This window comes from Mus musculus, chromosome 15 (assembly GCF_000001635.26).
Source record: "Mus musculus strain C57BL/6J chromosome 15, GRCm38.p6 C57BL/6J".
NCBI classification, from domain to species: domain Eukaryota; kingdom Metazoa; phylum Chordata; class Mammalia; order Rodentia; family Muridae; genus Mus; species Mus musculus.
The window spans coordinates 98,099,732-98,122,528 of record NC_000081.6 but is presented as its reverse complement, the minus strand read 5'-3'; the positions used below and the strand labels follow the sequence as shown (position 1 = coordinate 98,122,528).

Genomic DNA, 22,797 nt, shown 5'->3' with positions numbered 1-22,797 from the left:
GGGACCCAGCATTTCATTCTTGAGGCAGATGAGCACTAGACCTGTTGATGGGATGCTGTCCTTGGAGGTCACTACTACCTCACAGGCTTCCCAGCTCAAACTGCCCATGCTTTCACGTGGACCTGAGCATGTGCCATATGCACGGATGTCATGTGGAGCATGACTTCCAGACCTACTCCAGAGGTCCCACTGGACTGACTCTCTGAGAAGAGGAAAGGGCCATCTGTAGGTCTGTGAAGTTCACGGGGCAGGATGGGGATCTTACCCACAGTGGCGGCCCATCACTTCTAACACAAACGTCCTCTGGTGGCTGCAAGAGACAGATGGGATTTACAGCCTGCGTGTCCCTGTGGCCAGGACCAAGTCAACACCATCCACACCGAGGCTCCCTGACCTCTGGGAGAAGCATTTATGCTGCTAGCCATTCAGTAGGTTTCCTGAGAGTCTATGAAGATGTGGGAGGAGCAGTTTAACTTCATTGGGCAGTATGGAGACTCCATTCCAACAAAAAGGAGGAATCCCCAAATCAGAGCTAAGCAGAAAAGAAGCAGACACAGGACTAGGCTAAACTGGAGTACTGCAAGATCACCTGGGTAACCTTGCAGCCAGCTGTCTCCCTGTCTCCTCCACTGTCCCCCAGCCCACCTGTTTACTTCTGAGCAGTGGTGCTTAGCACCTCAGACCGTGTGCTCTCCAGATCTGCTTTAGTCTGGACCACAACCACGTAAGATAGCGGTTCTCAGTCTGCGGGTCTCAGTCCCCACAGGGGTCACACATCAGATATCCTACACATCAAATATTTACACTATGACTCACAACAGTAGCAAAGTTACAGTTATGAAGCAGCAACAAAATAACTGTGTTTGGGGGTCAGCACAACATGAGGAAGTGTGTTAAAGGGTCGCAGTGTCAGGAAGGCTGAGGAGCACTGAGATAAGAGATCCCAGGTATTCAGGACCCCGGAGCAACATGCCTAAGGACAGGCTGGAGGGTGGCAGAGGGCATGCAGGGGCAGAGCATCGTCAGTGCTCCAGGGCTGAGTCTCAGAAAAGGACGCTGTGGCTCCAGAAAAGCGGTCACAGCGGCTGTAGTCAGTCAAACGCTCTCACTGGTCTTGTCTGTTCTTGCTTCTACTTTCCTACTGCCTCCCCGCTAGGTGCTGTTACCTCTGAGCCGTGGTGGTGATGGCGTCTACGATCTCCACAATCCTGTGCAGGGCAGAGTCGGTACCAATGGTCATATCAGTGCCACAGAAGTCATTGTCGATTGAGCCAACCAGGCCCACGATGTTCAGGTAGCTGGACTTTGTAGCCTCCTCGGCTGTGATCTTCCCTGCAAGGGAAGCAAAGCGGAGCCCAGCAGGTGAGGACACACATACACACATACAGAGCGGATTACTGGAGAGACTGTAAGCCGTGGCAGAAAGGAGGGCAAGGACTGTTCGTTTGTGTGTGGTTACCAAGTCTCTCTGATGGGGCGTTAAGAGTGTGCGCACAACGCATGCGTGCATGTCACATGATAAGCAGTACGGACAGTGAAATGTCTCACCGTCTTTCTGGAGATCATTCAGCAAGTCGCTCCACTCTGAACGGAAAGTGTCAGCCCCAGTGAGGCTGCCATCGCCTCCGATGACACACAGATTGGTGATCCCCCGCTTCACCAGGTTGTGGGCGGCCCGGAGTCGTCCTTCTCGCTCTCGGAAGTCCTTGCATCGGGCACTTCCAATCACTGTGCCACCCTTTAGGGGAGAGACAGGAGGTGGGCACAGTCACACTTGGGCTCAATATGCTAAGATGTCCCCATTCCAAGGCAGTGACAGAGCAATGCCACTCATGTAAGTTCCCTGACATCCCTAGGTCCTTGTCTCTCACAAAGGAAAAGACAATGATGCTGGTTATCTGTCACACTCCCTAGGGGCCTACCGAGATCATCTAGCTCATTGGACATTTAATCATCAAAGTGATTGTTTTCAAAGGAATGTGCATACACATTAGTTTCACTTATAGAATTATCTCCACCTTTCACACTGACTTCAGTCTTTCTATTTCCCTTAGTGCCTGGTACTACTGCATTATATCCAAACTATTTTAAGGAATTCAACCCCAGTGTGCTTGGTAGTTGTGCTTCCTCACTAGCACACTAAAATTCTACCTAAGATTACCCAGACACTGCCAGTTTGTTCCCCTTCGTTCCTTGGCATGTATGGTGTTAGTGGCAGGAGCCACAGTGTTCAGGTATCGGCAGAGGAAAAACGCTTTGTGTGTGGGAAGTCTTGATTCCCAGGAACTTACAGACACTCTGAGAGGTAAGTAGGTTTAAGAGTTTTCATAAACAATAGGTGCTCATGGGCATTCATGACTCTAGGGGATTAGAGAGAATGCTCATTTATTCTCAGGCCACTTGGCACTGGGCAGTACTCCCTGTATAAAAATGTCACCAGACCAGTACATATTAAGTGGCTTCCATGGAATTATTAGTGGATTTATGTAAAAATGTAATTTGTAAGTTTTTCACTAGACCAGCAAATGGTTATAGTTCTAAGCTAGCAGAGTGAATTACGTCTCCGAAGGACACCTGATCAACATGGAATATATCATAAAGGGATGTAGATAGCAAAAACCAACTTCCCTGGGATTCTCTGGGACTCTGGCAAGACTGTCTCGATCCCTTCTCCCTTAAAAAGTCTGCGTTCGGGCTGTCACGTCTCTTATCACATGAGGACTGAGTTTAAGTCTGCTTCTGGCTTCGGTCCTCTAAGGTTATTTTCAGGGCCAGACTTCCCCCATGACCCCAGAGTAGGACTTGCTTACGATGGGCCAGCTTGCTATGACCTTTCGATAAAGGGCAAGCCATTTCAGAGCCACCTTCCCACCCCCTTCATCACTGCAAGGAGCCAGGATGATGTTTTCAAATGCAAAGAGTAAAGGGCAAATGTAAGCCCTTCTGTCACTGAAACCCTTCCCACCGAACCGCAACCTCGTGGCAGGGACTCTGGGACGCCAGAGCTGGATGAGGCAAGGACAGTCCAAACCTAGAGCACGGGTTCTCCGGAACATACCAGCTGAAGCATCATAGACACGCTCTCCCACGTGGCCTCCCTGATGTGCTCGCCACCGTCCACCAGGCCTTGGTAACCCTGGGGGAGCAGGGTACTCATTAAACCTCCATTACAGATGCCACGACTACTAAGACAGCTTCCCTAGGAAGAGCATCAAGACGCATCCTCCCGAGAGTGACCCCTGGTGCATTGCTGGACCAATTAACTAATTAAAGCAGTCCAAGAAAGGACGTGTCAACTTTTTTTTTATGTTCCAGTTTCTCTCACTCTTTTCTCTCTTTTCTTTTCTTTTCTTTCTTTCTTTCTTTCTTTCTTTCTTTCTTTCTTTCTTTCTTTCTTTCTCTTAATATTTTTAAAAAATTTTATTTATTATTATTATTGATTTATTTTTGCTTTTTTGAGACAGGGCTTCTCTGTATAGCCCTGGCTGTCCTGGAACTCACTCTGCCTCAAACTCAGAAATCCGCCTGCCTCTGCCTCCCAAGTGCCAGGATTAAAGGCGTGTGCCACCACTGCCCGGCCTACTTTTTCTTTTGAGACAGGATCTGAGTAACTCTGGCTGGCCTAGACCTCGATATGTAGCATACGTACGAAGACCAGGCTGGCCTCCAACTCAGAGATCCACCTGCATCTGCCTCCAGAGTACATGGATTAAAAATATTGGCACCATGCCTGGCCGTCCCTCATTCTTGAAATATCAAAATACCCTTCTGTCTTACTCCCCCCTCCCCCTTTTCTCATCTCTGAGATAATTCCCAGGAGACTGAGAACACGGCCAGTTTTGATAACCAACAGGACTTATTATAAAACTACCAAACTTGACAGAGGGGCAAACAGACTGTACAGAGAAAAAAAGTGTGGGCGAAGCATGAGAGGAACTGAGGAAAGAGAGCCAAGGGGGAGCCGGGACCTCAGAAAGCCGGGAGACTTCAGACGCTGGGAGACTCTGCCTGCTGGGGCTCAGCCCTGAGGTACACTACGCTAGCAGGAAAGACCTGCCGTTTCAGCTCTTTCTGTGTGTATTCCCTCTTCTCAACAGCCAGTGTCAGGACCAAGTTTGCAGAAATCTGGGTCCCAGCATTCTTGTTGAAGTCACAGTGGGAAGAAGTGACTCAGTGAGACAGATAACCAAGGGAAAGAAACCACAGCAACGCAGTGAGGGGAAGAGAAGAAGGTGGGAGAGGAGGGAGGCGGAGAGCCAAGGAGAGAACCAACCTCATGGACAAAGAAGACGCGGGCGCCCGTGAAGATACCAACTCGGACCACAGCCCTGACGGCAGCATTCATACCTGCAGGGAGGGAGAAGAAAGATAGGGAGTGGTCACTCTGAAGAGGGGCAGCCCTGGGACCCATCGCAGTCATGTTGGATTAAAGCCTGGAGTTGGTCCTTGGCTCACATTCGCTCTGAATCTAGAACCCTCTTCTCGCTCAAGTCTTCTGCTCTCCCCAGTTTCGGTCAAGGGGTCAAGGTCATGAGGCCAATAACCTTACCAAGTTCAGCTTTAAATCCAAGGCCCGTCATGCCCACCTCAGCACTCTAGACTGCCATTCACACCCATTATCCACTGGCTTTCCTGGGCTTCCCTTGCTTTCTGCGCCTGAACAGAGGCTGGAGTGGAGCTTTTAGGATGTTGTTTGTGGGGAAACTTGATTTTTCTAGGCTAAGTAATCCAACAAAATACAGTTTGTTTTTGAGTATGTTTGTTACTGGATGGTGGATTCTTTCAGGGGGGAAAACACACACACACACACACACACACACACAGACACACACGCAGAACCACGGTATAAATTAACCACATCCCTCCATGTGCCCTACAGCTGTGATCCTCTAGCTCCCTCCGTGCCAGGGAGTGTTGTAACAAGTGTGTAGAGAGAATCTGAGAGGCATGTATTCCCCACCATCCCACCTTGTTACATCACATCACCAAGGTTCACGCTGATGCTCACGCATCTCAGAGACAAAATAAATCAGCTTCTATAAGTGCCGTTGATGCCCTCGTTCAGAAATGTTTGTTTCTACCTAGAGTGTATCATGTGAGTCTTAACCTCCTCGTGGTAGAAGGCCATACACCGGCGAGCGCAGGGGAAGCCGTGTGCTCGGGAACCACGTAGCACAAACCAATGAGCCACCCGGAGCTACTTGGAACAGAGTAGGAATAGGTTCCCTTTCCTTCTCTTCCTCTCCTCTGCTCTCCTCTTCTGCAGCAAGTGCAGTACCTATGATGTAGTCATCGGCTCCAAATCAGATTGCAGGTCCATTCAGCCACTGAGCACCGATGAACAGAACGCCCGCCCATCATGTCCCCACATGGTGCTGAGCGCTGAGAATACAGCAGTGGACGGTCTCACCGGGAACTGCTGTGTCAAGACCTAACATAGTACAGTGTGGTGAAAGGCTGCCCGAGGGAGAGGTATGCAAAAGCCAGCAGGAACAGGAATGACCCAAAGCAGCAGCATTTGTCCTGAAACCTACAGCACAACTTCCTGTTCTGTTTGTCAGGTAGACAGTTGAGGAGGACTGTTCTGGGCAGGAAAAACTGCAGAAAGGGGAGCGCCAAGAAATAACTTCAGGTAATTTAGTATTATAAAGGGTAAAAGTCAGGACAGAAAGTGATGAGAGAGAAGGCCACAGGTGGAAGGTGCCCATATGGATATAAAGAAGCCTGACTTCTAGTCTGTAGGTCTGGGTTTAACTGCGGACTGTGTGCTCAGTTTCAGCAAACCCATAAACCCCACAAAACTCTATGAAAACTACATGGTCATAACAGTTCCCTTGGGAGAAGGTCCATAGCGTTCATGATTCTTAAAGGGGTTTGTGACTCCTCTCATGCACAAAAAAAAAAAAAAAAAAAAAAAAAAAGTCACAGATAATCAAGAATCTCTAAGAATTTCGAGGGTTGGGGGACATGATAGGATTTGCATTGAATATCAGAAGGGCTCTAGCAGCAGGGTGACAGGCAGCTGAGTAGAGGGGTTAGCGGGATTAGAAGGCCTCTGACATCCTAGATAAGACATGAGGAGGCCTCATGGGACAGGGACATGTGGGACAAAGAGATATGGACAGAAGACACTCAGAGAACAAAGAAGGGGACTTGGATCCAGTGGGCGAGGTGGTTGCACTGTACACTGAGGAAGGCTGTGTGATGGGGACTGAGGCCGATGGTGAGCTGGAGTGCTGAGGCAGGGGCATGCTTTGGTTTGGAAAGAGAGATGGGGGGGACGCTGTGTTCATATTAGGATGCGTTGAAATTAAAGTTCTTGTGACATATCCATAGCAGCTTGGAAGAGAAAGCACACATGACAAAGGCAAGGAACCGAACCCTGAGAGTGGCCATGGTTGCTAATAAACAGTAGCGAGGGAGACAAGAAGAAACGAGGCTTAGCAACAGCTGGGGAGCCAAAAGAACCATTTCCAAAAGCAGGAACGGTTCTAGATGAATCTATGAACAAATCTCAGATAAGACAGGAACTTCCGGCTTGTCAACAGAGGCACTCGTGAAGTCACTGAGGCCAAGTCCCGTGACATCTAAAGTCCAAGTTCATATACAGTGTTGGAACGATTTAGAACAACAACACATATCTGCCCTGGGAGAAGCTTCTGAGAGGTGTGGAGACATCCAGTGTGTGAGGGAACATGAGAGTCAGGGCAGAGCCCTCGGTGCTTCAGGAAGATGGATAAAGCCAGCTCAATACAACCACTGCAGTGTGAAACCCAGGCTTGTGTTCCAGCCCAACTGCAGCCGCTGGGACTCTGTACTGAATCTGCAGCTCTGGGCTCACTGCTCATCTTAGGAAAGAAAGACGTGTGGTCCAAAATGTACAGGGTGGAGCATTTTTTTTCTGACCCCCAGGCTGAGTGGAGGTGGGAAGGGAGCAGCTGTGAGCTAAACATGAGCTGAACAGTCGCCCTTGGAAGCGACAGTCATTGGTAGGCAGGGAACAGCCAAACCATTGGGAAGCAGGAAACCCCCAACATAAGGGAAATCAGTTCTCTCATTCCCTCCTCCTGCTTCCCAACCGCAACCCCACCAATGTCCACAGGCCATCTGGCCAGCCTCTAAATTGAGATGCCTAAAAACATCAGACTGGGAAGGAGAGTTTAAACCTGGAGGCCCCAGAAGTCTTTGGTCCCTCCTACCCAACCTTACTGCTCAGCCCAGTCTGGCCCTAACCTAGTCCTGGCCAGACTTTTCTTGGCTGTCCCATGGTTCCCTAAATAACCCTCTATGAGCAGCTGCATGACTTTATTAGAAGCAAGGTGAAGGATACGGTTACAGGGAGCATGCAAGAGATATTCTGGGGACAACCAGAAGGGGCTCTGAAGCAGCCAATGGCAGCTTCCCCCTGGGGCAGAGCCTTGGGGAGAAAGAAGAGCCTGGGTATCTACCCAGGACTAGGCAGAAGCTAGTCAAAACCTGCTCTCGTGAGGATGGCCTTGCACTTCTGATCTTCTTGCCTCTGCCTCCCAACTGGGATCCCGGGCGCATACTACCACACCCCAGACATGTTTTAGGCACCCCACCATCTGAGCTACGTCTCCAACCAAATCACAAGGTTTTTGGAAGTCAGTACTGAAAAGTTTCTTCCTGGGCCTTAAAATGTTAGAAATTATGGCAAATGTTTGTCATATTTGAATCATACTTTCTAATGGATGTATGCTAAAATGATAAACCCTAGGACAACTATCCAGAGAGGTAACAGAATCCCGGCCTGTACTCCTTTAAAAATAGGATATGCGCACAGTTGGAGCTGTGGCCTGGAGACAGAGGGCTAGAGCAGGTGGCTGAGGTCTTTTCCAAGGCAGGAAATGCCAAGGTCAGGAGGCTCAGGGAGGGAGGTTCGGATTAGTGGGGCTGGGTCCTTTCTGGAGGAGAAAACAAGTGTTTATTCCATGGAGCACAACATACCAGAAGTCTTGACTTTTTAGCTCAGGACATCTAATCCCATATTTCTACTTCAAGACAGTGGTTTTGCTGAGCTCAGGGAATGAGAGCTGTGGCTCCTTCCTGTGGAGTTTTTGGAATTCAGTCTTGCTACCATGATGCCTGTGCCCCCCTGTACAGTGCCTGTGCTTTCTTGTGGGAGGCCCAGTGCTGCCCCTGGGAAAGCCACCTCTATCCTGGGACTTCTCCTTCAGCTGAGACCTCCCAGCAGCACTGCAGACGTCGGCTCTGGCTCCTTGTCTCCTTAGAATTTCATCATCTGTCTGTGGATCCCGCTTACATGCGCCTATCATATTATATGGGCTCACAGGTGACACTTACGCTAACTATCAGAAAGTCCCAGCGGCCTTGGCTCTCTTTCCCTGTCTCCCCTCCCCAGCTTCTCCTCTCCTCTCTCTCCCTCCCGTTCTCTCAAGCCCAGCTTTCATTCTTTTCCTATGGTTGCACACGTTTCTTTTCAGACTCTCTCCTCCTAATCTAAGTGCACAGAACGCTGGGTCACCACTCCAGAGTGTCTTGAGGACAGCACCAGCATGGAACTCTCCCCGGAAAGAAGCAGTAGAATTGCATTAGCAGCGCCTCTACCCTGATCACAAGCAGGCTGCTGGGCCATGCCGGCCTCCCTCAGGTTCTTCACGATTAATTCTGATCGCATAATTGTTATATACATCATAACTATAATCAATTAATATGTTAATAATTTAAGATCTGGTTTTTAAATATGCTAACAGGCAATAGGGTTTGGGGAAATAACTTAGTCAAGAGCTCAGATTCCAGCACCCACGTAAATCAAGACACTGTAGCATGCATCTGTAGACCTAGTGCTGGAAGTGTGTAGACAGGTGATCCCCAGAGCTGGCCGGGGGTGGGGGTGGGGGTGGGGGTGGGGGTGGGAGTGGGGACCAGCCATGTGGGATCTGTTTATGTAATCAGTGAGCTCCAGCTTCAGTGAGAGATGCTGTTTCAAAAACAAACAAACAAAACAAACAGGACAGAGACTGAAGAAGATGAAGACATCCAATGTCAACTTCTATTTGCACACACACACACACACACACACACACACACACACACACACACACACACACACAAGCACAGAACTACCAGGAGAACAAATACTGTCTTTTTCATTGATATACCCTTAGCACCTGTCATTCTGTTTGATCACATAGGTGCTCAGTAATTAATTTTATTTATTAGCAATCCACTTACTGAGTGTGTACTATGGCCAGCCATTCCTTTTTTTGTTTGTTTGTTTGTTTTTTTTGGTTTTTTCGAGACAAGGGTTTTCCTGTGTAGCCCTGGCTGTCCTGGAACTCACTCTGTAGACCAGGCTGGCCTCGAACTCAGAAATCCGCCTGCCTCTGCTTCCCAAGTACTGGGATTAAAGGCGTGCGCCACCACCGCTCGGCTGGCCAACCATTCTTTGAAGCACTGTACTCGATTAAAGTGATCAGGTTTTTAAAAGAATTTTCTTGTGAAGTATTTCTCGGTTACTCTCACCAGGACTTACGGTTTTGCTGCCTAAGCATACCCACCATGGCTAAAGCACACTGGCTGACTCCAGTGCCTGAGTAAGAATCCTGGTGACACTTGGGATCTCTCTCAGGTGAGAGACGGTCAGCTTCTTTACAGCAGTGTTCTGTACAAACTGAGCGCTTACTGCGAGGTCTGGAAAGCCTCGGTCAGAAGCACCTGAAGCCTGCCATTTCTTTTCCTATCATTGTCCCCGTGGCCTGACAACCCTGCAGAGAGATTCTCCTCTACAACATACCGTCAGCTTAAGCACGGAAAAACACAAAAGTGGGGATTTTTTTTTTGTTGTTTCTGAGTCATCCATCCATCCCTCCCACTTAGTTTTCCCCCACATACTGTATGTTTATGGCTTCTTAAACTCTATGCAGAGAAAGGCTCTGTGGTTCCTGCCCCAGCAGCCCCACTGCGGCTGTAGTGATTCACTGATGCTCTCTCTCCTTGCCTGAGTGCTTGAAAGCATCCACAGACTGCTCTCTCAACATCTTATCTCAGATCCTCGCCAGTGCTGCTCAAGGACCAACAGCACTAACTTCCAGAGAAGCTTGGACAGGAAGAAGTACTAGGAAAGTTTGGGTCAACAGTAGTAGAGCAAGCAATGCCTAAATCTGCTTAGAGGTTCATGTCAGAAACTAGAAAACTCAGAATTCAGTGTGAACCTACATGAGAATAGTTCCAGCCTACAGACTTGGGAGTCGAGAAACTCAAGGGTCACAGCAACCATGCTTCTGTCCCCTCTGCTTACCTTGGGCATCTCCACCAGAGGTCAACACGGCGATGGCCTTGCCGATCCCCAGGGTTTTGGCTGCATGATGCTCTTCATGGGTCATGATCCACTCTAGAATTCAAGACAATGGTCGGTTAAGATGCACTGGATCAAGGTGCCACTGGCTCAAGAAATGTCTGTCTTAGACTGGCTCGAGCCACCCACTAATGCTGGGCTGTGCAGCCACAGACCTTTGGAAGTCTTCCAGAAGAGAGCCACACCCTCTCAGACAAGCTAATCCAACCAAGAGTGCGTAAGTCCTGGCTTACCCTGCCCTGTCCCCTCCCACCCCTTCTGGAACCTGTCTTTAGAACAGGCTTAGGTCGAGAGGAAAGGGCACCTGACCTGAGAGAAATTTGAAAGCAGGGAGCAGATCGGAGTGCATTTTGGGGTGCTCCCTTTTTATGAAATGGGGAGGCATTGCAGAGGGCATAAACTGGGTGAGGTCTGACGTGCTGATAGAGAACTAGCAATGTGGAAGCAAAGAGTCAAATGCAGGCTAGCTCCCGGCTCAGAGGAGAACTGAGTGAACCAGGCTCGGTGACAGGAGCAGAAACTGCGGCTGGAGGCTATAAAGGTCTGCTAGAGGCAGACAAATCTCAGGCATGGCTAGGGTCTTCCTACAGTTCTGCCCCCCCCACACACACACACACACGCACGCACGCACGCACATGCACGCACACACATGCACGCGCACACTGGTGTTATGAGGAGACCTTTATATCCTGTTCATAGGATACATACATACATATACATACATGTCCATAAAATGCCAATATACTCGTCACTCTCTGTTACCCAGGTTAAAACCTGTTACTTTTAAAATGTGTCTTGCCTGCCACTCAGAGTGGAAACTGCCCATTACTAAACCCTGTTACCCTTCCCTTTTCTCTCCCCTCCCCATCCCCTGTTTTCTCTCCTCGCTGCCTTCTCCCTGAGCTGTGGCAAGAGTGGAGCTGGTCTCCCTTTAACACTGGAGCTTGCCTTGCCCTTCCTCACTTTGTTTCCTATCTGAGGCTTTGGCCACTTTGGTGTCTACACACACTTTTGCCCAGGCTAACCCACCAATGTCCCTGTCCACTCATCCAACCAACCATACATACATGCATTCGTACATACATACATACATGCATACATACATACCTCACTCCATTTCAAGCCACACCCCCTCACCCTTATTAACCTACTAACTCTTTACTAGCTATCAAAGGGCCAAGAAGCCTTCTTTTTTAATCTCCTGCAAGACACATATTGTTTGGAAATAATAATTGTTCATTTAGCATTTATATACAAGTTTAGTGACACTTTAATTGCTTTCTATACACTATTAGGAGGGTTGGGTTGGGTCAAGGGCCAGCAAACTATAGTCTGTAGGACAGATTCATCCTTTCTCACGTGTTTGCATGATAGCAAACTATATAGGGTCCTTATATCTCAAATGGTTGCAAAAATAGTCTATGACATGAAAAATTATTGAAATTCAAATTCCTGTATAACACACAGGGCACAGTGGTCCTTGCCTGTAGTCTCAGCTACTCCAGAGTCTGAAGCAAGATAACTGATTGAGCTCAAGAGTTCAAGCCCAACCTGGCAACACATTGCAACCCCGTCTCAGAGACACAAAACACAGAAAGCAAAGGCAGAGTCCGAGCTGCCTGCTCATCCTCGTTCTGCGCTCTCACACTGGGGCAGGGACTGGAGCCATGGTCTGGCGCTGTGCAAAGCCTGAAATACTGTGTCCTCTTAGTAAAGTCTCCTGACCACTGGACTGCACTGCTGTTAAGGGTAATTCCTCTATGTGGACTGAAAATTTCTCCGGGGCTGATTATTTTTAATTTACATCCAGTGCTGAAGAAATGACTCAGCAGTGGCTGCTTTCTCTTCCAGAAGATCTGGGTTCAATTCCCAGCACCCGCATGGCAGCTCACGACTCTCTGTTAGTCATCCGCACTGGATGCCCTCGTCTAGCATCCACAAGCATGAGGCATACATGCGGTGCACAAACATACATTCAGACAAAACTTATAGCCAAAAAGAAAAAGAAAACAAGGCCAGTTCTAGAGCTTACGCACTGAAGTTTGTGCACACAGGAAGCTCAGTAACACTTGCTGAAAAGCATCAGTGACCCGATGTACCACAGATGTGTGAAGAGCAGGCTTGGGGTTGGGTGTAGCTCCATAGTCTACTGCTAAAAGCACACTCAGGTCTGGGAATATGCTACAGTTGAACAGCATTTGTAAGGCCCTGGGTTGGATACATCACAGGTAAGGAAAGGAGGGAGGGAGGGAGATGGAATCAGTCTGGATGGCCATAAACAGATTAATGGGTAATGGAAATGTGGTACATGTATGGAATGGAATTTTACTCAGCTATAAAGAAAAAAGCCTAAATTATTGCTTTTTTTTTTTTTTTTAGAAAAATGGATGGATCTACAAAGTGTAGTATTAAGTGACCCAAACTCAGAAAGACAAAAACTACATTTCCTCTGTCTCTCATATGAAGCTCCTACCCTGTAAAGTAGACCTGTATACGCATGAACGGGAGTAAGTGTGGGTAAACCCTTAAAAATTAGAGACGAGACCAAGAGAGATGAGAATAGGTGATGAAGGATGGGGGAGGGGACATGAAAGGAGAAGAGAACAGAGGGGTGCACAGCAAAGTCAGGGGTCACGGGGTGGGTGGGGGAGGTGAGAGAAAAGGAGGGTCTACTAAAACGAAATTTTGTTCTAAAATGTCCCAGAGATAACTAATAGCTCATATGCTAATTTGAAATAAAAAAGCAAATCAAAACACTCAGGCACATGTAGGACTTAGAAAGTGACAAACCGGGAAAGCAACATGAACACACATAAACCTGGCATGCTAACGTCTCGATTTCTGCTGGTCGTGAGAAAGACTACATGATTAGAGAACCCAATGGGAACCCAAAATTTTGGAAAAGAAGAACATTTATCTAACTGTTCTGGCTCTTTTTCCCTGAGGGTTTTTCTTTTATTCCTGGAGTTCGTCACCAGATTGGCTCATCACCTGTAGAAGCCCCCACACTTCCCCATGTCGTGCTTTCAGTGGAAGAGACGAGTTCACCCTACCAAGGTTAGCTGGCCTGTGACAGCGGCTCACGTTCTCCTGAGTTTGTATGTCAAGAGGCACAGGACACAAAAATACATGCAGTTCGTATGCCCCCATACTTCATGGACTCACGGTGACACGCATGTGACATAGTCACTGATGCTAAATATAAATATACAGAATCGTATGTGTGTGAGCTCGCAGGGGGCAGGAGGAACACAGCCTGGAAGCATCATAGGTGCACCAATTTGAACTGGATATGTGCCAGGGGAGGGGTCAGGCAACCAAGTGCAACACAGCCCAGCACCCCTGCCCATGCCTCTGGGATCTGAGCGTGCAAGTGCTGGGCGGTTAACCGAGGGGCTCCGCTTCTTCACGAGTGCCCAGCACCCATCCCCCCTCTCGCCTGCGATTTCGGATGCCTTGTCACGTCTGGCCCTCTGTTCCTTTCCGTCCTCCCCACCGCCTGCTCCCGGCACGGCACGTTCGCTCCCACCTCACTCTTGGCTTCGCCCCTCGCTCTCCACCCAAGGCCTCCCTCTTGCCTTGTAGTTTTAGCTCTCCTCCGCCGCTGCTTTCTTGCAGATTGTCCTTGGGGAAAGGGGGAGGGGAGCTTGGCGAACACGGGGAGGAGCCAGGTGGAGGCAGCCGCGGGAGGAGGAGAGGCTTCCAAACCTCTACAGGCCGAAAATGGCAAGGAGGCTCCGCCTCCCTCTGCTTGCCTCTCTCCTCCTCTTCCTCCACCCCTTAAGAACCCTGATGCCTTGTGGCCGCTGCTTGCATGCTTGCTTCCCGAGCACATCTTTATCTTGGGAGCTAGCTGCTCGTGTGCGTGGTGAGGGTTAGAATTTATCTAGTTGCTAATCTTGTCTCCAACTAAGCCAACTTTTTCTCTCCTGGCTTGTCTGCTATTCCTTGAATTCAAACGTGTGCCACTGTTAAAATCCAACCACAGCAATTGACCACCCCTATCGCGCTTTCAAGGGACATGTTTATCTGGAGTCTGTGTGCCAGGCTTTGTCTTAAGACAGATACCTGCCTTTAAGAAACACAGAACACTGGTATATCTTATACAATAACCTCAAAAGTCTTTCCACGTTTGCATCATTTCTCAGAGAGGAAAGAGGGCGAATCCAGCTTGCATGCTACCACGGACCAAAGAGGGAAAGGCCCCTTCTCAAGTCCGCAGCAGCAGGTTGCAAGAGTCTGGGAGGGAAAAGCTACCTCCCAGAAGATACTTTTGCAGCAGGCGCTCTAAGGAACACTGGGCTGGTGTTCCCTGAGCACCACCAACATCCCCAGCTCACACCCTCTGCTCTGCTGCCTCCCCTCTTGTCTTTGCTTGAATGCTTATCCACAGTCAACTTTACTCTGTGTCCCAGGACCGGCGGATTTCTCTACTGCCCTTTCTTTCTCTGCTAGCTTTGCCTCTGCCATGTACATTCCGGCTGCCAACGATAAGAATGCAAGTGAACCTATAAAACCGAAGGCAGTATTTGCAAATCATGTATCTGATAAAGGACTGGGATGTAGAAGAAAGACCCCTCAGACCTGCCTAGTAACCCCACCCGGTGCTGGTGCGGTCTGCCTTTCTGTACCCTTTCCCCCACCCACCTCCCATCTTCTACCTCTCTCAACCCTCATCTGAGAGTTTCTATTTGTCGTAGGTGGTGATTAACACAGCAACCACAGCTGGACAAAGTGCAACAAATAATAGACCGCACCCCCACCCAGGAGGCCCAGGAATCATTCCCAAGGAAGGGTCAGAAAGAAGGGAAGGGCCAGAGGCAGTGGGAGGCTGCAAGGAAAATTATCTTATGGGCACACCGGGGCAGCTGCAGATATGAATCCAGAGCAGTTTCGACAGCATTTACAAAATCTGTGCAAGCCAAGTCCAGACCATTCCAGCCATGGAGCAAATGGCAATCCTTAGCTGCTGGAGGCAGGGAGAGACAGTTTTCTGAGAGTGTAGCCCCTGATGAGTTGACTCCAGAGGAAGACCACATCCAACATTGTTTGGGCAGCACAGATTGGTCTTAAAGGGTTAAAAGAACACAAAACCGGGTGGGTAGCGAAGGGGAAGAGATTGGGAAAAGCATGGGGAGTGGGGATGAATTTGATCACATATGTATATATGTATGTATGTATGTACACATCAGAGGAGACTCAAACCTCTCATAGAACTAACTTTAAAAATAATAAACTTTATACGCGAATAAAATCCTCTAACAGCTCAGTAGTAAAAAAGACAATACGTTTTAAAATGGGCAAAGGATCTGGACAGATATGTTATCAAAGAAAACACAGTTGGCAAATAAACATACGCAAAAACATTCATTTGTTCTACCACCAGGGAGCTAAGAGACTCTTACCCAGCTATCAAATGGCTCAGATAGGAAGAGATAATATTAAATACAGTGAGACTGCAAGGCCGACCTGAACATTAGTGAACATCGTTCATTGTTGGCAGAATGCCCATTAGTTAAAGGCAACTTAACAGTTTCCAGTCACAGACATGGCCATCACATAACTCTTAAATGAGTTACATCATGCCCTCAAACATATTTACAGCAGCTTTGTTCACTCTTGCCCCAAAATAGAAGCAAGACATCTCTCGAGGTAAATAGGTAAAGAAAGCGTGGTATGTTGATATGACAAAGCACTATTCAACAATAAGGAAAATTAATTATCAAGCCGTGAGCAGACATGGTGGAAGCCTAAATGCACCTTTCTCAGCAAATCAGGCAGTCTGAAAGTGCTACCTGCTATATAAGATTCCAGCTTTCTGGCTTTCTGGAAAAGACAAAACTATGAAAATCAGTGGCTACTTAGGGTTTGAAATAGAGAGGAATTTGTGTAGCGCATAGACAGAGGATCTTAAAGGTGGTGTGTAGGAGGTGTGCCTGATATTTTAATTGGGAATCTTGAGTGTCAACACTAAAGGTCCTGTTCCCCAACTGGTTCTTGATTGATCAATAAAGATGCTAGCAACCAATGAACTGGGTGGAATGGGCAGGACTTCGAGTTTTCCCCCAGGCAGGAACAGGGGAGGAAGAGAATTCACCATGCTTTGGAGGAAGAAAGAGCCATGAGCCATGTGAGATCTTGGGTGGAGTGCCCGTCAACTGCTTCCCCAGCAGGGCTTGGAGTAGCAGGTAGGATATTAGAAACATAATTAAGCTGAGGGCAGATTTAGGGTGCTGAGCTGGGAGTGAAAAGGAGGGTTCGATGGCTGAGGAAGGCTTAGAAGAGCTGGGCCGTTGAGCTAAAGGATATGAAAGATAAGCTTATGTGTGTGTCCGTGTGTCTTTCATCCTGGGATCTAAGGGAACCGGGGTGGGGCTGGAGCGTGGTTGACCCGGAGCTTAAAGCTGGGTAGTAGTGAAAACTACATGCTATAGTGGGGAAACTCTTCAGTAATGTTGTGATGGTGGGCATATGTATGGCGCTATGGATGTATCAACACTTGTAGAACTACATAATGTGAACTGCAGACTTCAGTTAATAACATTGTATCAATATTGTTTCATCAACTGCAACAAATCTGCTGTGCTGTATCCATGCAAGATGCTAAAAAACAGAGGAAATCGGATAGGACTCTATTTTGTTCAATTTTTTTAAAAAGAATTTTTGTTCTTTCTGGGATCTTATTTATTTTAGTACACCTGGAGTGTAACTGGATAAATCTGTAACCCTCTAAAGCCCGTAATTTATCTAACTCTTATGACACAAGCATGTTAGTTGAAAGTAAATGAAGTGAAAAAAAGACCACGATAGTAAATAATTGATCTATCCATCCAGTACTGCTTAGGGAGACAGGTACCAGTGGATGCAACTCTTCCAGCACCAGAGAGACAGAGGAGGCGACCCATCGCAAGGGGACAGCTCAATACAGCTTTTCCTGCCTTTTAATTTTAAACTCCCAAGCTGAACTTTTTCCTTTTACCAAATTTTCTTTTCATCAGACAACTTTTGCATTCAAAAATATGATTTCTTCCATGAATATTAACAACTTGGAAAAGGAACTTTTAGCCAGCTGTGGTTGATTTACTTAGTGACTCAAAGTTCGAATTCATAAATTGGTAGTGGACTGGCGATGGAGAAAATGGTTGGATCTAGCAGTTCTAGAGACTATGGTGTACACTCAATCTCCATCTAACTGGTGCTGAGAAGCCTTCCTGAGAGCGGAGCAGTGGGGAGGATGGCTACACTGTGGTGGCTAAGGAAGGCTTCTAAACTTCGTCGTACAAGCCAGAGTGCATCAAGGAAGAGTCAGCACACTAACAAGATGGATCAGAAAATGATGCAGAAAGTGAGATGGTGCCACAAATTCCTGAGGAAACTAAATTAAGGCCATTGTCACCAATGGAAGGGTTTAATGTACAGAAGTACGTGCTGTATCCTTCCATAAAGAAAGCTGAAGCCTTGGTTTGCACTGGAGACAAGCCCAGGGCGTGGGTCCGCTTTGGGGACTGAAGTACAAGAACTAGGCATGGTACTTCTCAAAGACTAGGTTTGGGCCAAAATATACTCCAGATTTCTTCAGCTTCTGAAAATGAAAATTCCAATTTAGGCATTAGGGTGGTGGGCCCTAGCGGGGAGAAAGGGGGTCAGGGAGATGCTCCGGGTCATGATAATATAGTCTCTACCTCCCAATGCCAGTCAGTGTGGTCTTCCTGTCTTTAGCATCCAGGGGAAGATAACCTGTACAACAAAATGGACAAATGACTGATAGCTTACTTTGTGTGCCATGCCCCAGAAATCAGAAATTAAAGGCCTATTCTTTTTCTTTCACATGTGTATGCATATAGGACGGATGGATGTTCACATGCAGGTAGTCGTGTGTGCATGTTCATGTAGAGGCCAGAGGTTGACATCAGATATCTTCCTCAGTTCCTTTCCACTTTATCGAGGAAGGGTCTTTCACTGTACCCAGTTTGCTAATTCAGCCCATCTTGCTAGCCAGCTTGCCTTAGGTATCCAGTCTCCTCCTATCAAACTCCGGGGCTACACTCAGCTTTCCGTGTTTGCTGGGCATCTGAACTCTGGCTCATATATCCGTGGCAAGGGCTTTATTCTCGGAGTCATTTCATCTCCCCCTCACCCCAAGGCTGTTCTTTATGTTGATCCTCAGTGTGGAAGAAGACATTCAGAAGATCCTGTTAAGCTTCTCAGAGTTCTACTGGATTCACCTAGCTACTGGGGTATCATGTACAAGTAGACAACAGAGTTAAAAAAAAAATCAAGAGAAGATATTCTGAGAGACTAAGTGTAAGATGCTTAGAGAATTCTCTGGTAACTGGAGGTCAGAGCACACATGTAAAGAAGCTCAAGTACTCTAACTAACTTACCTGGCTGGTGTTCTGCCTGGTGGTGTGGATAGGTAAATGAAAACATGCAATGGTGATCCATCCACAAAACATTAGATGATGGAGCTGTTTCGTCATGATAGCCTGCGAGGGTCATTGTATGTTTGCTGTGCCATTGATCAAAATACAGTGCAATGCATGATTTTGTTTATATAAAGGATCATCTCCACTAAACATTGAAAGAAGCACCCACCTACACAACTGGTGTCATTTTTGCATGTGTGCCTGGAAGAAGAGCATGCAATGCTCCTTGCACCCAGTGATCTTCCCATTTGAGACAATGTTGAAAGAGCTAGCTTTTGTCATCTGTTCACAGTCTAGAGTCATCGATGGGCAGTGATGGTGGCGCAAGCCTTTAATCCCAGCACTTGGGAGGCAGAGGCAGGGGAATTTCTGTGAGGTTGAGAGTGGGTTCCATGATATCCACAGCTACACAGAAACCGGGTCTTAAAAATGAAGTGAGATAAAGATCCCTCACAAACCAGGGTCATCTAAGAAGAAGATACCGCATTCGAGAAATAATTCTTATGAGATGGGCTTAGGCAAGCCTGTGGGGGGCGTTTTCTTATTTAGTGATTGATGTGGCGAGGGCCAGTCCCAGTATGGATGGTGCCAAGCCTGACAGGTAGTTCTGTATGGTACAAGAAGGCAAGCTATGGAAAACAAGCCAGAAGGCAGCACTCTTCCAGTTTCTGCTTCAATTCCTGCCTGAGTTCTTGCCCTGACTTCCTCTCATGATGGACTGTGCTTGCCAAATGTAAGATGAAATAAATCCTTTCCTCCTCACGTGGCTTTTGACTGTGGAGTTTTCCCACAGCAACGGTAACCCTAACTAAGATCTACCCTTAGAAAATTCAAGTTCTGTGAAATTGATTCTGGAATGTTAAATCTTGACTTGTTGAAATTAAGGCAATCTTCGTAGGACCAGAATTCCCATTTTTCTTCAACAGGAGCCTAGGTTTTTTTGGTTCTTATAACGGCATATAAATGGAAGCTCTTGTTTCTGGTGCAGAAATTAAAAATACTTTCTTAAAGGGGAGGTGAGCCGTGGGCAGTAGTAACACTCCACACACTGGCTGTGCTCACAATGGCAAAACTTGGCATCTTGGTCTATACTGACCACCTGTGTGTGAGTGTACTTGTCCAAAGACCAGCAGGGCAGTGGTGGGCATGAGTAATGCTGGGGTCAGACGCAGGAAGAGCTTGGTGGGGAGGTCTTCCGCAGAGAAGTGCAGCCCGGAAGGCAGTGGGGAGAGCATCATTTCTTTGGCTGCTCTCCATTTTTGACTCAGTAGTAAGTGAGGTGGTGTATGTTCTTTTATTCACCTGAAGTCATTGACATCTCCGAGGACCACTATTTCAGTCGGCTAACTGGGGCCTAGTCCTGGAAGCTTCCAGCCTCCACACAATCTAATCCAGGCCTGGATGTTTTCAGCCTCTGAGGTTTATTGCTGAATAAGCTCATTCTTCTTGTTCCTTCTGAACTCTGGCTGGCTGGCTCAACTCAGCTGTTCTGGCTCACACTCCTCTCCAGACTGACTGGTTCAACCTCTCTGCCTCTCCTGAACTGCTCTGCTTGACCTCACACTTTATTTGGCAATCGCTTCTAATTTTCTGACTCCTTCTCGTTCCCTGGCTTCTTCTGTCTTCACCTGTGTCTACTTTGTTCTCTCTCTGCAACCTGTCTCTGTACAACTCTCTAAAACTGCTTCTCCTCTCTTCAGCACTAGTCTGTGAAACTCTACCAATAAAACTGCCTCCTCTCTCTGCCCTGCCTCGGTCCCTTTCCTCTCTCTTCTCGTGAGAGTTGGGCATAACCTGTTCTGCCAAGTCTTTCTCTGATTCATCACTTTGTCTGTCACTCAATTAAGGCATCGCTTCTAAATATAGGTGCTTCCTTCTACAAACCAACTTTATGCTTGTCGTTTGGGATTAAAGGTGTGTACTAAGGTCCTGTCTATATTCCAACCAGAGGGATTAAAGGTGTGTGCTAAGAGCTCAGCCACACTACTAGAAACTGAATTTTTCAGTAAATATCACAATCTCAGGGTTCACAATGTGATCAAATATCCTGCAACAAATAAGCTGCGTTAGAGTCAGTGGCTACCTAGGTCAGCTGCTTACCAGTGAAGTCCCTAGGCACAGGGGAGGATTTATACTTAAGTGGGCAATTGGGTCTGCTGGACCAGAGCCTGGCCCACAAAGCTGCCCAAAAGCTTTTGTCTTGGAGGAAGCTCTATCCTACATTCAGCTATCTTGGCTTTTGGTTTTGTGTTTCTTGCAGCTTAAACAAGTAATCAATTTTTTCCCCTAAAGTAATAGGAAGTCCAAAGATCGATTAAATAAGTAAATAAACAAACAAACAAATAAATACTAAAGGGGTCATACCTACATGCAAAAAAGGCCACGGGGGAAGCCAGATCAATGGTGATGCCTCTGCAGTGCCCTCTGAGGAGTGTAAACTCATGCCCATGGTCACAAGATGGAGCTTTTAACAGCAGACACTGGACTCTTATTGCAAGGTCAGAATAATGAGAAGGACAAAGAAGGCAGCACGGAGGGGACCCACGAGAGCATGCTCAGTGATGCCTGCCTTGTTTGTGGCAAACAAGCCATACTTGTAAGAAAGTTGTGTGAGGCTTTATGAGGCCACAAATAAACCACACGATTTGTATGCTGAAGACATCCAAGGCTAGGCAACTGTACACCTTTCACCAGAGCATTTGGGAAGCAGAGGCAGGTGGATCGCTACGAGTTCAAGGCCATCCTGGTATACATGGTGAGTTGTAAGACAGCCAGGACTATATAGAGAGACCCTGTCTTGACAAAACAAAACAAAAGAGATGTCACGGTGTGTTTGAATTATATACCAGGTGTCACACAACGATCAACATCCCACTGGGGAAGTAAGTTATCCAGAAGGAAATTGAGATACTGCAAGAATTAAGCTATAGGAAAAATACTATGTATTCTTTTACGATGAAGGTTGCTTGTTATTTACAGAGGCACCATCTTAAGAATAAAGACTACAGCCTGGTGGTGATGGCGCACACCTTTAATCCCAGCACTTGGGAGGCAGTGGCAGGCTGATATCTGAGTTCGAGGCCAGCCTGGTCTACAAAGTGAGTTCCAGGACAGCCAGGGCTGCACAGAGAAACCCTGTCTCGGAAAAACCAAAACCAACAAAAGGAAAAGAGTGCACATGTATGAGCTGGCACATGTATGAGCTGGCATCAGCCTCTATGATGTAGCAGTGAAAACTGCACTCTCTTGTTCCTTGGCATTTCTCTTCTGGTGAGAATCGTCATGTGGGTGAGTGAGAGAGCTGTGGTGGCATTCTCTCACACAGGAAGGAGCGACAGTGTCACTCACACCTCCCAAAAGAACTGCATCAGGTTTGAAGCATGTATAAAGAAATGTCAACTCGAGTGACGGCTCACAACAACTCAATACTGTAGGGAAGAAGGGAGCGACAGCCGGCAGTCTCGGCGAGGCTGACGTTTGCAGGTCCGTGACTGTTGTGGGGACTCTTGTGCATTGTGGGATATTTAGCAGCACCCTGGCTAATTTGGCATGTTACCTGCCATTCTTTACAAAAGCTTGGGGAGCAGGACGTAAGGGCAGGAAGAGAGGCCTATGTGACCCACTTCTGTATTTCAGAAACACACGTCCATACACAAGCCTCATCATTGCACAGGGCAAGGCTGTGTACGCGGATGGGCAAAGAGGTAGAGAAAACAGCAGCTGTGGCTGCTCCTCTCCTGAGCGGGAAGCAAACACATGCTCTGTTTGCCCGGGGACTGCAGTACAGCTCCTCCGTATGCAACTGAGCTTGGAACAAGGACTAGCAGGCTCTGGGATGAGTGCCTCTGACTGTTTTCCCCTCAGAAATACAGAGGCAGCAGTGGGGCTGTAAGGCAGGATTGGTGCACATTTTTGTGTTCATAGCCCTGGGTTGCCTTATATTATTTGAAGACATCACTGTTCCTTGATACCCTGTGTGCAAAGAGCAGAGCAAGGCAGTGGCAGCCACCTGAGACATGACCCTACTTTTGT

General features: G+C 47.6%; 1 protein-coding gene across 6 annotated transcripts in view; it reads right to left on the bottom strand.

Moving 5' to 3' along the window:
• Pfkm (phosphofructokinase, muscle) overlaps nucleotides 1-22,797 on the bottom strand; it is a 39,859-nt gene that overhangs the window by 9,919 nt on the left and 7,143 nt on the right. For 3 of the 6 annotated variants that reach the window (NM_001163488.1, XM_006520601.3, XM_030248412.1), the window contains 6 exons: nucleotides 10,283-10,375; nucleotides 4,274-4,347; nucleotides 3,059-3,136; nucleotides 1,549-1,738; nucleotides 1,167-1,332; nucleotides 266-310 (listed from right to left, as the gene is read on the bottom strand). In NM_001163488.1, coding sequence (NP_001156960.1) covers nucleotides 266-310; nucleotides 1,167-1,332; nucleotides 1,549-1,738; nucleotides 3,059-3,136; nucleotides 4,274-4,347; nucleotides 10,283-10,367 — 638 coding nt within the window. In that variant the 5' untranslated portion in view covers nucleotides 10,368-10,375. Of the gene's footprint in view, nucleotides 1-265; nucleotides 311-1,166; nucleotides 1,333-1,548; nucleotides 1,739-3,058; nucleotides 3,137-4,273; nucleotides 4,348-10,282; nucleotides 10,470-13,868; nucleotides 14,059-22,797 lie in introns of those variants that run through there. The other 3 variants (NM_001163487.1, NM_001357688.1, NM_021514.4) reach the window with 3 other exon arrangements.